Source organism: Chondrus crispus, genomic scaffold (assembly GCF_000350225.1).
Source record: "Chondrus crispus Stackhouse genomic scaffold, scaffold_27, whole genome shotgun sequence".
Classification (NCBI taxonomy): domain Eukaryota; phylum Rhodophyta; class Florideophyceae; order Gigartinales; family Gigartinaceae; genus Chondrus; species Chondrus crispus.
In genome coordinates, this window is record NW_005179169.1 from 294,342 (window position 1) to 307,167 (window position 12,826).

The window sequence follows — 12,826 nt, forward strand, 5'->3', positions numbered from 1 at the left end:
GTGTAGTGGTATTCATTGTGTGGCTTAGAACACTCAGCTTGACTCTCCACATCTCAAACATTGCTTTCCACTACATAGTCCGCCTCAGGCCAAAATTCCTCTTCCATCCATTCATGCGAAAAAAAAAAAAAGCCCCCCCCCCCCCCCCCCCCCCCCCCCCCGTTGCATTAAACATGATGAAGGCTGCCGCCCCGAACGGCGCAGGTGCTGCGTCGAGGAGCTTGCAGGACTTCAAGGGCATTATGGACAAGTCGGCCGTCGAAGTCGTCGAGACCAAGCTCCGCAAGATGAACCTCGCCGTCGAGGATCGCAATGAGCAGATGAACGACAAGGAGATGAAGGGCTTTCTGCAGCTCTACAATCGCTACATGGTCGGCCGTTCCAAGAAGCAGCAGATTGAGTGGGACCTCATCCAGCAGCCTTCGGACAACATGCTCCAGCGCTACGACTCGCTCCCAAAGCCGGAAAAGTCGGAGGAGGCTGCCTTGCTCAGCAAGCTCGCCGTCCTCAAGCTCAACGGCGGCCTGGGTACCTCCATGGGCTGCAAGGGCCCCAAGAGCGTCATCGAGGTCCGCGGCGACACCACCTTCCTCGATCTCATCGTCCAACAGATCGAGCATTTGAACATCACCTATCCCGGCGCCAACGTCCAGCTCCTGCTCATGAACTCGTTCAACACCGACGCCGAAACCGCAAAGATCATCCAAAAGTATCAGGACACCCACGTCACCATCACCACCTTCCAGCAGTCGCGCTACCCGCGCATCATCAAGGAGTCGCTCGAACCCATGCCCGTCACCCACGAAGGCTACGCCCATCAGGACTGGTATCCCCCCGGCCACGGCGATTTCTTCGAGGCCCTTTACAATTCAGACCTCGTCGAGTCCCTGCTCGCACAGGGCAAGGAGTATCTCTTCGTCTCCAATGTCGACAACCTGGGCGCCACCGTCGATCTCAACATCCTCAAGAACATTGTCGATCGCGACGTCGAGTACTGCATGGAGCTCACGGATAAGACCCGCTCTGATATCAAGGGAGGTACCATCATCTCGTACGATGGCAAGGTCTCGCTGCTCGAAGTCGCCCAGGTCCCGCCGCAGTACATTGAAGAGTTCAAGTCGGTGTCCAAGTTTAAGGTCTTCAATACCAACAACATCTGGGTCTCGCTTCGTGCCGTCAAGCGTATCATGCAGGCCAACGAGATGAAGCTGGACATTATCGTCAACAACAAGGAGGTCGCAGGCCAAAAGGTCATCCAGCTGGAGACCGCCATCGGTGCCGCCATCACCTACTTTAACAATGCCTGTGGTGTCAACGTCCCGCGTAGCCGCTTTCTTCCGGTCAAGGCCACCTCGGATCTCCTGCTCATCCAGAGCAACATGTACAACCTCAAATCCGGTTCTCTCGTCATGAACCCCGCCCGCCAGTTTGGTACCACCCCTGTCATCAAGCTAGGAACTGAGTTCAAGAAGGTTGCTCAATATCTTGAACGGTTCGGCAGCATCCCCGATGTGTTGGAGCTTGACCATCTCACTGTCTCCGGCGACGTATCGTTTGGCGCGAATACTACGCTCAAGGGCACCGTCATTGTTGTTGCCAACCCAGGCAACAAGATCATGATCCCGGCAGGGTCGGTCATCGAAAATAAGGTTGTCGTAGGCTCGCTTCATGTCATTCCCCATTAGGCCTCTTTGCTATAGGGCTCGCTGATAGATGCGTGTAAGCAAAGGATGCGACCGGCACGTTTGCGTTTTTTCCTCAGCATCTTGAGTGAATCATTTATTTTCTTTATTTTTCTCCATCTCTGTGCTACGATGTTGTCCAAGTCTGCGTTTTGCCACGGGCCGTCGGAGCGGGGAGGGGTAGTTTTTGTGCCAACCTCGCTCGAATCGGTCGGGCTCTGCGCCGCGTCTGTCGTTTCCTGGACTGCGTCTGCCTGGACTGCGTGTGCCGGGACTGCGTTTGCCGGGACTGCGTTTGCCGATTGTCTCGTTGCAACGTAGCATAACGTCTGTCTCGACTGACCGCTTCCGACAGGCGCAGTCGGACCGCTGGTGCCCAGTGAATTAGCGGCACGCACAGCTGATTACGGCGCTACTTGGAGAGAGATCTCTTGTCTGCATACCGTATTGTAGACAAGGCACAAGTTGACATGACAATCGAACGACATGTTGCCACGGAGGAGTCCTGCGCAGACGCGGGGAAATCTGCATTAAAGAAAATCACGCACAAACTCAAATTCACTTGTTCCCTTGTCATTTGTCACACCCATGTGCTTGGCGGTTACAGTACCCTTCAACGGTACCTGTACCTGTACAGTACAGTACTGCCAATATCTCTGATCACGTGCGCACGTAACATCTTGTCGCTGCAATTCCATTCACGTCAGGGTGGCACTTCTCTGAAAGACCCCTGAAAGACCGAGTCTCTTCCTTTCGACCTTGGGTGACGCGAGGCACGTTGGTTACTTGTCACAACTGCGAGGCGCGCGCGAGGCGAGCAGAGCAGAGTTCACGTCGCTGCTCCGTGGCCTGGCCTTCCAATGGGCTCGAGCTCTGGCAGCGCAGGGGGTTCAACCCGTTCTTTTGCCGGAGTCGGCTGCGCCATATCGAGCAAGAAAGCACGCGCCTCTGCCATCGTCGATCCGATATCTAGATCGAGCGTCTCGGTCGTCAAAAACTGTGCGAGCCATTTGGGCAATTTGCTCCGCAGCTTGGCCCGCGAGAACCGCCTGTCCGCGAAGATTACAATTCCGTAGTCGTTCTTGTTGCGGATTACACGGCCCGCGCATTGCGCCGCTTGTCGCATGGCCTTCGAGTGGAGCAACGGACCAGATCATTTTCATGCAATCACGTCCAAAACATTCACGTCCAAAGCATTCCTTCGTTAGTACGGTGCCCACCAATAAATGAGGCCAAGCCTAGAAAAAAAAAAAAAAAAACTTACATCGAAGACAAGAAAATCATCCTCTTGAATCTGGAGATATTCCGCCAGAAACTGCAAACGGGCCTTGAGGACGCGGGATTCCGTGTATTGGAAAGGAACTCCAAACAATATCACGGCTCGTCCATATTGCCCGTCAAAGTCGATTCCTTCAGCTGCACGACCCCTCGCTACACTGAGGAGGATTGCCCCCCGGCCACTGTCGCAAGCAGCTCGATAATTTTTGATTGCGAGCGATGCTTCGATTGGATCTTGAGTTTCGACAAACACGAGCTTGAGTTTTCGTAAATCATTCAATATGTTACTCTCTTCCGTCCACACCTTGACCACTTGTTGCATAAAAACATAACTCACGAAAAACACCACAATCCCGTCCGGAGTACACCCCGCAAGGGACACCAGTGCATGTCCATAATTTCGCGGAACGTCAGACGTTTGCCGGTCATTATATTTCGAGCTCAAAGCCATTTGATCCGAACCCCTCGTCATAACTAAAGGGCAAACACATCTCCGATCCATGGACATGTTAAAACTCGAAGATACGACAACTGGAAAATTGAGCATCTTCGGGTATGTGTCGAGAGGACTGAGCGTCCCAGACGTGATTACAACCGTTCGAAACCTCTCTACAATCCACCGTATCGCCAATGACGCATCTAGGCATGCTAGACGCAAAACGGGCTCATATTCCCCAGTGAAGTCATTGAAGGGCTCCGTGATCACAGCCATTCCCTCCCTCTCGTAAGTAGACAGTATGGTGATGAAGTCTCCAACCCTCGACAACGGTCTGAAATCAGACCAACTTGAAACCTGCACAGTGAGAAGAAGCGATATCAAGCGGTCGTATGTGCCTTGAAATACCCTTTTATCAACGACGGAGCAAGCATTCGCAGCTTCAACGAGAAAAGGTGTCGGCTTCTCCTGAGATACAGTCTCTGTTGCCGCTCGCCTTTGAAGAAAAGAAACCAGCTTGGTGAGAAACTCTATAAATGCCTCTGCCTTTCTGATAGATTCAGGCACGGCTTCCCGCAGCACGTCATTCGGTAAAACTGGCGCGAGCGCTATTTCTTCCCCACCGACGAATAAGTGCCCTTCAGAGGCGTTTCCTCGAGCATGTTGCGCGTTAGATTGGGCAAGTGGCAACCCGGAGAGTATCCGAGTGTATTCTTGCCTCAACCTTTCTCTTGCAGCTTGCTTCGCCCCAGATATTGCAGACCTCAGTTGGGTCACATTTTGGGATGCCGCTCGAAGGGTCGGCTCTTCTAGATCTACACTCAATGCCTCAATGCAAACGTTATCGATGTTATGGGCTTCATCTTCGAGAGATCATTACAAAAAGAAAGAATTGTGAGTCAATCATGATTTGTTAGAGCAGCAGTACAAAACACACAGCTTCCTGAACATGAAAACAACCACCTTACCAAATACGATAATGCTTTCAGGAGGTAACTCAGCTGATACAACACCAGCAACCTTTGGGTCAAGGAGATAATGATATGAATAAACCAAGATATTTGCTACCGTGATTGAGTGTCGTGCAAGAAAGTACGGGCACCACTGGCGACGTCTGCCGTAGGCCCGAAGGTCTGAGAGATTGTAAACGCCAGGTAAGAGAATCGCATCTACCCCTTCTCTGTCGTAATTCTCAAAGTACTTACAATGTGGCGGCAGAGCCGCCTCGACATCCTCCTGTCTTTCCTGAATCTGTTCACGTACCCACGAAGCAGTTAACGCTCTGCAGCCACTGTCGACTGCAGACCCTTCCATTTGGCTGACTGTTTCGTGGATGCACAGGTGCTTTCTTGACGCAAGACCAACAGTCACGAGATCGTTTTGTACTTTTAGCTCCTTCTCCCGGCTAGCCACTAATATCTTCATCTCTTCCATTACTTTATGCATTTCTTCAACCGTTCGTGTGCAGTAGACAAATTTTCGAACGCTTCTATCTGACCCACGGCTCGACAGATATGCCGTAATTAGCGATAAGAGAGTAATAGTCTTTCCAGTTCCACTGGGCATTTCCAACAACGCATGACCCCCTGATTCTAACGCCTTCTTCAGCTCCCTCATGTAACTGAGCTGCTCTGGATAAAGCGTCTCATAGGGAAACACCACTTGCAGCCCATCAATGTCCACCAACACCATCTCTGCGACTTCTAAGGTGTCATTGCGGAGTAATCAAGACTTGCGAAGTTGCGCTATTGTATCTCGAAGGTCACCTTGTTCCCGAAATTGTGCGAAAAAGAACCCCTTGACATGGAGTGCAGGGGTACTTCCCGAGCTAGAGGCGTTTTTGACCTGAGGAAATAGTTTGAATCGCATCAACTGCGAGCCTTCGGGGCGGAGCAGCATCCGCACAGTACAAGGTTGATTCTTCGCAATATGTGCGATGGAGCAGAAAATTGGATTTTTTTTTTTTGCATGGCAGGCTACAATGTGGTCATGCTTGATCAGTACGGTACATACGTAGACGAGTTGTCAATATTGGGCATAATAGCAATCCGGATCACGCCAGGCCCTAAGATCCGCTTTCGAAAAGGGACGGAATGGAAGTTCCCTCACAAGTTCACCATTTACCAGAACCGCACCTAAAGCGGTCCGTTCTCCTTTGCCAAATAGACAATGAAAACCGGCTTAATGATAAGATCACAAACGCACATGACTTCTTTGAAGAGTATCGATCTCGGCTTCCGGACTCTGTGCTATGGACCCCTCTCCTTTTCTCACGATGGCTGTCAAAAGATAAGCTCCACGTCTTTATCAAGCTCGAAACAGAGCAGGTCACCAACTCTTTCAAAGTGAGAGGGGCCTTATATCGAACTCATGTCGCCATTTGTGAAGGAGCGAAAGGAGTTGTAACAGCTTCCACTGGAAATCACGCACTCGCTGTCGTTCATGCCGTGACGCTAAGCGATGTAGCGGGCATCGTGTTCCTCCCGGAAAATACCACGTCAGGGAAAGTCAAAGCTCTTCGAGCAAGCGTGAAGAACACAAAAGCAGTCATTCAGTTTGCCGGAAAAGACTGTTTAGACGCTGAAAGGAAGGCTTCACAGTATGCAGTGGAACACTCGTTAGTTTACATCTCTCCTTATAATGACGAATGTGTGATTGCGGGACAAGGGACCGTCGGGGTGGAAATCCTTGAAACACTTTCGAAACTAGGCGTGCCATTTGGGAATTCATTCCATCGCAAGTGTTGCTATGTAACCGTCGGGGGCGGAGGTTTAATTTCTGGGGTGGCAGCTTGCCTCAAGCTTCGTGAACCAGGGGTCTGGCGGGTTGTCGGGTGCTTGCCGCAAAACTCACCGGTGATGTACGACTGCGCTGCAGCCCAGCAAGTGATACCAAGCAAATGCCTGCCAACACTTTCCGATGGAAGTGCAGGAGACATTGAACCCGGGTCAATTACGTTGGAATACTGCTGCGGGCTTGTGGACGCATGGGCTCTGATCAGCGAGGCGGATATCGAGAAAGCTATTGCTGGTGCTTTTACAAACCATCGCAAAGTCGTCGAAGGCGCAGCAGCAGTTGCTATCGCCGGCTTCCAAGTTGATGAGCGATGGCGGCAGGGAAAAAATGTGGAGACCGCTGTGGTGGTAGCATGTGGAAGCAACATCGATCCAGATGTATTTGCGGATATTATCAAAAAACACGAGTGAGTCCGAGCCTACATTGGCATTGGTAATGGTGGCGAGGTGAACCAAAATGCCCAGAGAACGAATGGGATTTGAAACGGTAGACGGGCGATAGCAGCAGTCTTTGAGCCTCCAGACACGATCTTTCTGGGGTGTTCCATGAAAACGCAAGCAACATTTCCAGGGAACATGAGAATGAGGATGGCGACAAGGCACCAAGCTGCGTAGACTTGAGTTTTGGTAAACGTGATGCCAACACCGCCTGCAATGAGGGCGGCTCCTGTGGAGTAGAGCCAGAAATCCTTCAGTGGGAGGAAAATCATCGAGGTGTAGAATTGGTACATAGGAGGAAAGAAATGCAGCAAGCCAGCCATGGTTGTATTAATGGCGAGAAGTTGGCCAAACATGAATTTTAGCATTGCATCTGTGTCACGGTGAAAGTAAAAGCAACCTGCAGCCACGAGAGATTCGAGGACAAAGCAAAGAAACGGGAGGGGCGTAATAACAGCCTTGTAAGGTGTGAGGAATTTGGCGAACTGCTCGGCAGAGCCGAGCTCTCCGGGCGCCAACTCGGGTGTCAAACGCTTTTCCTGAGGCATGTTCGGTTGTAGGGCTTCGCACACAGCAGCCGGGCGAATTGGATGTGTTATCGGCGGGATCTGCCCCTGTCAACAGAAATCTGGGGAGAGAAGAGACTCGCGTCTAATGGTTGAAAAGAAGGAAAGGCAGTTGCAGCTTGCGTTTGCCTTAGCCAAGAAAAGCGCTGGGCAAAGCACGTCGTATCGCTAAAGTTTAGCGACCCTGTGCGGCCTTCAAAAGGTTTTTGATGTCTGGGCCCAGAAACACGACCGAGCCAATCTGTACGCCAAAAATTTGCCAATGAAAAAAACGTCGACGTCACCATAGCAGGAACAACATGCGAGGACACCGAGGGTTAGACAAATGAAGCGACCCGGCTGCGCAATAACATTCTCAAGAAGCGCTCCAGCGCCTTAACTTACCACTACAATGGCGGCAATGAGCGGGAGGCCGACACGCGAGTCCCGGAGCACGGCATCAACAAACGGCGTCGCCCACGGCAGAAACATTTTCACCCACACAACGGCATTCACTGCGCCGAGCACCCACCCGGCGACGACCTGGCCGACGGTGTGGTACCCCGCCTTGACCCTCCACGACGTAGCGACCAAGGCGAGCGCGACGACGAGCGCGCCGCCGCCGACGTAGACCGCGCGGGGCGCTGCGGCGAGAAGGGGGTCTTTGAGGACGCACGCCAGCAGCGCGAGAGAAAGAAACGACAGTGACGTAGCGTGCGACGAGGGCATGCCCGGGTCGGCCTTGCTGTCCGTCGGCCGCGGCTGGCGGATGAGCTGCTTGAGCAGCTTGGCGACCGCCGAGTTCAGGCCGGCGCCCGTGCAAAAGAGCACCACTAGCGCGTCGCGGCGGTACAAAAGCGCGGCGCCGACCGCCACGCACGCAGCCCATTTCGTCATGTCGGCGGCCAGCACGACTTGCGAGGGGCGGTTGCGCGAGGGTGCCGACATCTGGGGAGGGGTCGCGGGGCACCGCGAGCGGGAAGGGCGCGAGAGGGGGGAGCGGCGGGGAAGGAAGGATGTGGAGAACGCGACGAGGGTTTGTCGGCGCAATGGTGAGGGTGCGAATAATGAGGCCACCGATTGTGGGTACAATGAAGAATATGTTGGCCACGTGGTTCGATTTAGCTTTGACATAACAATCCTGTGATGCTCTTCTCCCAAAACACTTGAGCGAAGATGAAACGCATTCGCAATAACAGCAACTTCCTTGTTAGGTCTCTCAGTTGCGGACTGAGGGGTGTAGGCGGAAATGGTGATAGCCTTTTTAGTTGTGCTCATCCGAGATCGAAAATAGTGTAGATTCTTCACTCCATGGAGCATGATTGGCCGCCCAATTAACACGAGCACTTATATGCGTGTCAGTGGTAAGGGGGACCGGGGCCCGCTCTTCAAGTCCCTTGTTTCTTTACTTTGCGCCATATAATTTGGCGAGAAACCTGTAGGTCGAGGTTACTTATCACCGACGGACAACTCTGGGGCTTTTTACCAATTTCATTTTAATCCCCCTCTGTCCCTTGGCGACAACTTGCTTGGCATATCACAACTCTTCTTACTCCCACAAGATGCAGGGTCCCTTCAAAGTTTGCGACAACTTTACCGGATCAATTTATCGGAATCACTTCTTCTTCTTTAAAAGATAGAAATTTTCCGTGCTCCACAAAGGATAGCCTGGTGCCTCTAGACATTTTTGGTTGAGTTTGTTTGTTTGATGTAGTTGGTGAATGGTTTTCGGGTTTTGGCGTGTTGAAGATAAATATCAACACCATGTTTTGCTGGTTTCTGTATACAGGGATATTTTATTTTCTTCAAGCAAAGAGTGTGTGAAGGCTATACTTACGAAACAAACCGATATGAAAAATTCGGACTAGCTCAATGAAGAGGATGCTGAAAAATTTGTGATGGACTGCGAGTTAGGAACGGCCCGTCCCTAAGTCCAGGATGATTCTTTTCTAACTTCTCCATACTGTTACATTATTGTCGAAACAGCTATAATTATGGAACGCACTGTATCTGCCCAAATTTCCATTTGCAGGCAACTACGGCTCCACTTTCTTCCATCATCCCCAACCCCACACACCCCAGCAATTTCCAACGCGCTAACTGCAGAGTATTCGCTGTTCTCCGATCACTATACAACCAGGCAGATCCAGGGAAAGCCTGTCCTAAGCCACATCCATGGAATGGGTGTCCGAGTTCCGTGACGCCTCAAACTGCAACGCTCTCCCTCTTCTTGACCTCCGCCCGGCAGACGCCTTCTCCGCTTGGCACGTCGTGAACGCCACGCACTTTGACGGCGTCGACGGGCCGGATGGTCTTCTCTCGCGTCTGAACGAGCTACCGCCGCCCTCGAAAAAGGAGCGAATAGGAGTGCTGGCCTCGTCACCAGAGCAGGCCTGTCAAGCGGCGGCGGGGCTCGAGGCGCGCGGCCATCAGTGCCCTGTTTCGCTCGAAGAGTCTCTCCTCCGCACCCTACCGTCTGCAACTGGAAGAAAGAGTCGCGCATTGTGGTCGCCGGCCCCAGTGCTTGTGGAAGAGCTTCCGCGCGTGCTCGCAAGTATCGGAGACGTGCGGACTGCCCTGGACGTGGGGTCCGGCTCCGGTCGTGATAGCGCGTATTTGGCGGCGGCAGGGTTCAGAGTCACTGCCGTTGACCGTGACCGGGCGTTGCTGGCAATGGCTGAGCGGTTTGGAAACCGCGAGGCTAAGGAAGGGGGTAGTGTGTGCACGGTTGTGCGCACGCTTGGCGCTCATCTCAGTGAGGACAGGGAATGGCTTAGGAAAAACAGATCTAAATTGCTTCTCGTGGTGCGGTTTCTGAGGAGAGGGGTGTTGGAGTTGTTACATGAGGCAGTGGCGGAAGGTGGCTTTGCCATTTATGAACACTTTTTAAAGGGATGTGAAAAGTTTGGAGGGCCGAAAAAGGACAGTCAGATGTTGACGCCAGGCGAACTGAGGAACGTTTTCTCAGAGCAAAGAGGCTTCCAAGTTCTGCGCGAGAGCGAAGAGACAATCTCTGACGGACGCCCGGTTACCCGCTTCGTAGCGTACCGTGCTCGCAGAACAAGCAAAACCTGAGACAACCAAGGGTTTCCGACACACCCGTGTGCCCCTTTGTATATCATTTACATACTGAGTTCTCTTAACTTTACAACGGCAACCTACAACCTTAGACGCGTACCGCCATACAGATCCCCAGCTAGTCAATTGCGCCGCGTCAATGAGTTAATAGCCAAAAAGATACGCAGTTGATTTGGGCAACTGCAGACTGAAGCAATGCCAGACGGCTTCTGGTAAGCTTATCTGTTTGCAGCCCTCCAACTCCAACGAGGGTTAGAAAGTGTTCTTTGCCCGATACAGGCAAATGTAGGCCATGTGCCAATCGCCACCCCCTGACAGTTTTTTCACTTCTTCCTCGGTATGCTTTGTGACAATGTCATCATCAAACTTGTACCACATACCGCTCGGGCCATCCTCCTTGACCCAGGCGACATAGTGACCAGCATCGGCTGCCCGCCCGCGATGTGTCAAAACTGCGCTCAGTTCGTAGTTTCCAATTTCTGCCTTGATGTCCTCATCTTCCGCAGCTGCACTGCTCGCTGCTCCGGCGTCAGAAGATGAATTCGCTCCAGCGTCTTGTTCCTTCTTCGCGATAGCCTCCTTCGCGGCCGCCATAGCCTCATTTCTCTTTACGGTCAACTTCTCCTTTAGCTCATCCGTACAAAAGTCAAACACGTCCAGCTGCGTCGGAAAAGAAACGTTTCTTAGAATCTTGGCCTTGACATTCTCGGCAGACTTCCAAAAGAACCTAACAAACTGCACAATCAGAAACGGGGGAATGTTATCAAATCTAGTAGTCCTCTTCCACTCCGCCGTCTTATCCAGCCTGGCCGAGTGCTTCTCAATGGTCTCCTCCAATCCTTCCTTGACGCCCTGAACGAGATGGTTGACCGTGCTCGAAATATGACATTTGAGAATCCTGACAGTATCGTTGCGCTCTACAACTTCAGCATCCTCCCCCTCCCCGCACGTATCCGTGGCCTTCGTCTGAATGGCAAACATGCGATCGACAACGTTACCAATCTCCGGGCGGCCGGGCTCGACCAACAACTTAGCAGCAAGCCTGGTGAGAATGGTACTCCAACACTCCTCTGCGTCCTGCTGCACGTACCGTCCATCCTGTCCTGTTTCCGCAAACTGTGGGTCGACCTGACGAAGCGACGACAAGAAGACGTACGGGTTTACCGCCTGCGTCGCGCGGGCCTGCAGAGAAGCGACGACATCCCTCAAGCTAGCCGAAAGCTTCCCGCTGGGGTCCGACTCCGTGGCGGGCGCGCGGAACCTGCGCAGCGCGGCGACGAGCGGGGTGACGGCCGTGAGGCACTGCACGGTGGAGTTCATGTAGCATGTGTTGCCCAGATTGGCCAGGCCCGGTGGCCCGACGGGCGGGGGAGGCTCCAGCGCCATGGCGTCCGCGTCGAGATCGTCGCGCACGTTGTTCAGCTCGGCCTTCGTGGGCGGCGGCGGCAGCGACGCGTCTGGGGTGCCCATGAGCATGAGCGTCATGCCGTTCTTCAGACCGGCTTTCGCCCAGTCGGAGTCGTCGCGCAGCTTGCCGCCCTTGAGACCGAGGATGGTTTGGCGCGCGGGAGGGACGCCGGTTAGCGTCCAGAGTTGCGACTTGAAGAGCTCGGGCGGCTCCGTGGTGTCGATGGTCACCGGGTCGAAGACCTGCTTGGTCCACTTGACCTTGACGGTGTACACACCGTCTTCGGCGCTGCTCATGGTGCGGAGGGGCGTGCCGGTGGGCGGGGGAGGGTTAGGAGGGGGAAGATTGGTCGATGGGCGATGGGGGGTGACGGGAGGAAGCTTCGCGATCGATGGCGGGGGAAAAGAATGATGCTGTGACAATGCGCCGCGCTGGAAGGAGAAATGAGCTGGGACGTCATGAAATAGTATGGTCCCCATATAATTACACATGACAAATTACGAAAAGGATAATGTAATTAAGTATTGAGATCATGCTCCACGTCACCACGGCGCGCCGTGGCCCCTGATGACACCTGTCAACAAGCGTTGATCTTGCAGATGATGTCATGTCAACATCAACAAGATCCCATCACCTCCGATGCATCGCCTCCAAGTCATCGCCCGACCCACCCGCGTTCGCCCCGCTCCTACCCAGGTGGCGTCGCCCTCGCCGCCGCTACTTCCCCCGCCTCCCTTTCAAGACCTTATCTTCCCTCCCCCTCTTCGCAGCACGTAATGGACAGTGGCCCTGTCAACAGGGGATGTGCCAACGCTCGTACCCAAATACTAACTTGTATATTCCTCTCACTGTTGCGCCCATTGCTGCCCATTTTTCAAAGCACGCCCTCTTTTATCTTGACGTAATTCTCATCACGCACCGGTGGCCATCATACAAGCGCCCATCTCGCACTCACTTACAAAGACCCGTTTTGCTGCCCTCCTGCACCACTTTTTTGTGTTTCTGACGCCCAAATTCGTTGGTAGGGCGGGTCTCGAGAAGGCATGCCGATTTTCTTCCATCCATCCAAGCTACGGTGCTTGAGGCTCGTTCAGCTTTGCCCCGAGGGCTCGAGTCAATAATTATGCTCGAATAAAACTCCCTTCCGAGAAACAGCTGGCAGATGC

At 53.1% G+C, this 12,826-nt stretch overlaps 7 protein-coding genes; 3 read left to right on the plus strand and 4 right to left on the minus strand.

Annotated features, from left to right (window-relative positions):
- The first annotated feature begins 173 nt into the window (after positions 1-173).
- CHC_T00009281001 (UDPglucose pyrophosphorylase) lies at positions 174-1,685 on the plus strand. The gene has a single exon (XM_005716930.1). It carries the CDS (start codon positions 174-176, stop codon positions 1,683-1,685), a length of 1,512 nt encoding a protein of 503 aa, XP_005716987.1.
- Positions 1,686-1,758: 73 nt separating this feature from the next.
- CHC_T00005127001 (hypothetical protein) lies at positions 1,759-5,088 on the minus strand. XM_005716931.1 is given in 5 exon segments: positions 1,759-2,511; positions 2,512-2,811; positions 2,947-4,259; positions 4,365-4,988; positions 5,019-5,088. The coding sequence occupies 4 exon segments, from the start codon at positions 5,086-5,088 to the stop codon at positions 2,512-2,514; spliced, it is 2,307 nt and encodes a 768-aa protein (XP_005716988.1). The 3' UTR covers positions 1,759-2,511.
- Positions 5,089-5,489: 401 nt separating this feature from the next.
- Positions 5,490-6,602, plus strand: CHC_T00005128001 (hypothetical protein). The gene has a single exon (XM_005716932.1). The coding sequence runs from the start codon at positions 5,490-5,492 to the stop codon at positions 6,600-6,602; it is 1,113 nt and encodes a 370-aa protein (XP_005716989.1).
- Positions 6,603-6,610: 8 nt separating this feature from the next.
- CHC_T00005129001 (hypothetical protein) lies at positions 6,611-7,177 on the minus strand. Its single transcript, XM_005716933.1, has one exon. The coding sequence runs from the start codon at positions 7,175-7,177 to the stop codon at positions 6,611-6,613; it is 567 nt and encodes a 188-aa protein (XP_005716990.1).
- Positions 7,178-7,224: 47 nt separating this feature from the next.
- CHC_T00005130001 (hypothetical protein) lies at positions 7,225-7,482 on the minus strand. Its single transcript, XM_005716934.1, has one exon. It carries the CDS (start codon positions 7,480-7,482, stop codon positions 7,225-7,227), a length of 258 nt encoding a protein of 85 aa, XP_005716991.1.
- Positions 7,483-9,349: 1,867 nt separating this feature from the next.
- Positions 9,350-10,249, plus strand: CHC_T00005131001 (hypothetical protein). Its single transcript, XM_005716935.1, has one exon. The coding sequence runs from the start codon at positions 9,350-9,352 to the stop codon at positions 10,247-10,249; it is 900 nt and encodes a 299-aa protein (XP_005716992.1).
- Position 10,250: 1 nt separating this feature from the next.
- On the minus strand, positions 10,251-12,151 carry CHC_T00005132001 (hypothetical protein). XM_005716936.1 is given in 2 exon segments: positions 10,251-10,504; positions 10,505-12,151. 1 exon segment carries the CDS (start codon positions 12,149-12,151, stop codon positions 10,505-10,507), a length of 1,647 nt encoding a protein of 548 aa, XP_005716993.1. The 3' UTR covers positions 10,251-10,504.
- Between the last annotated feature and the right edge of the window lie 675 nt (positions 12,152-12,826).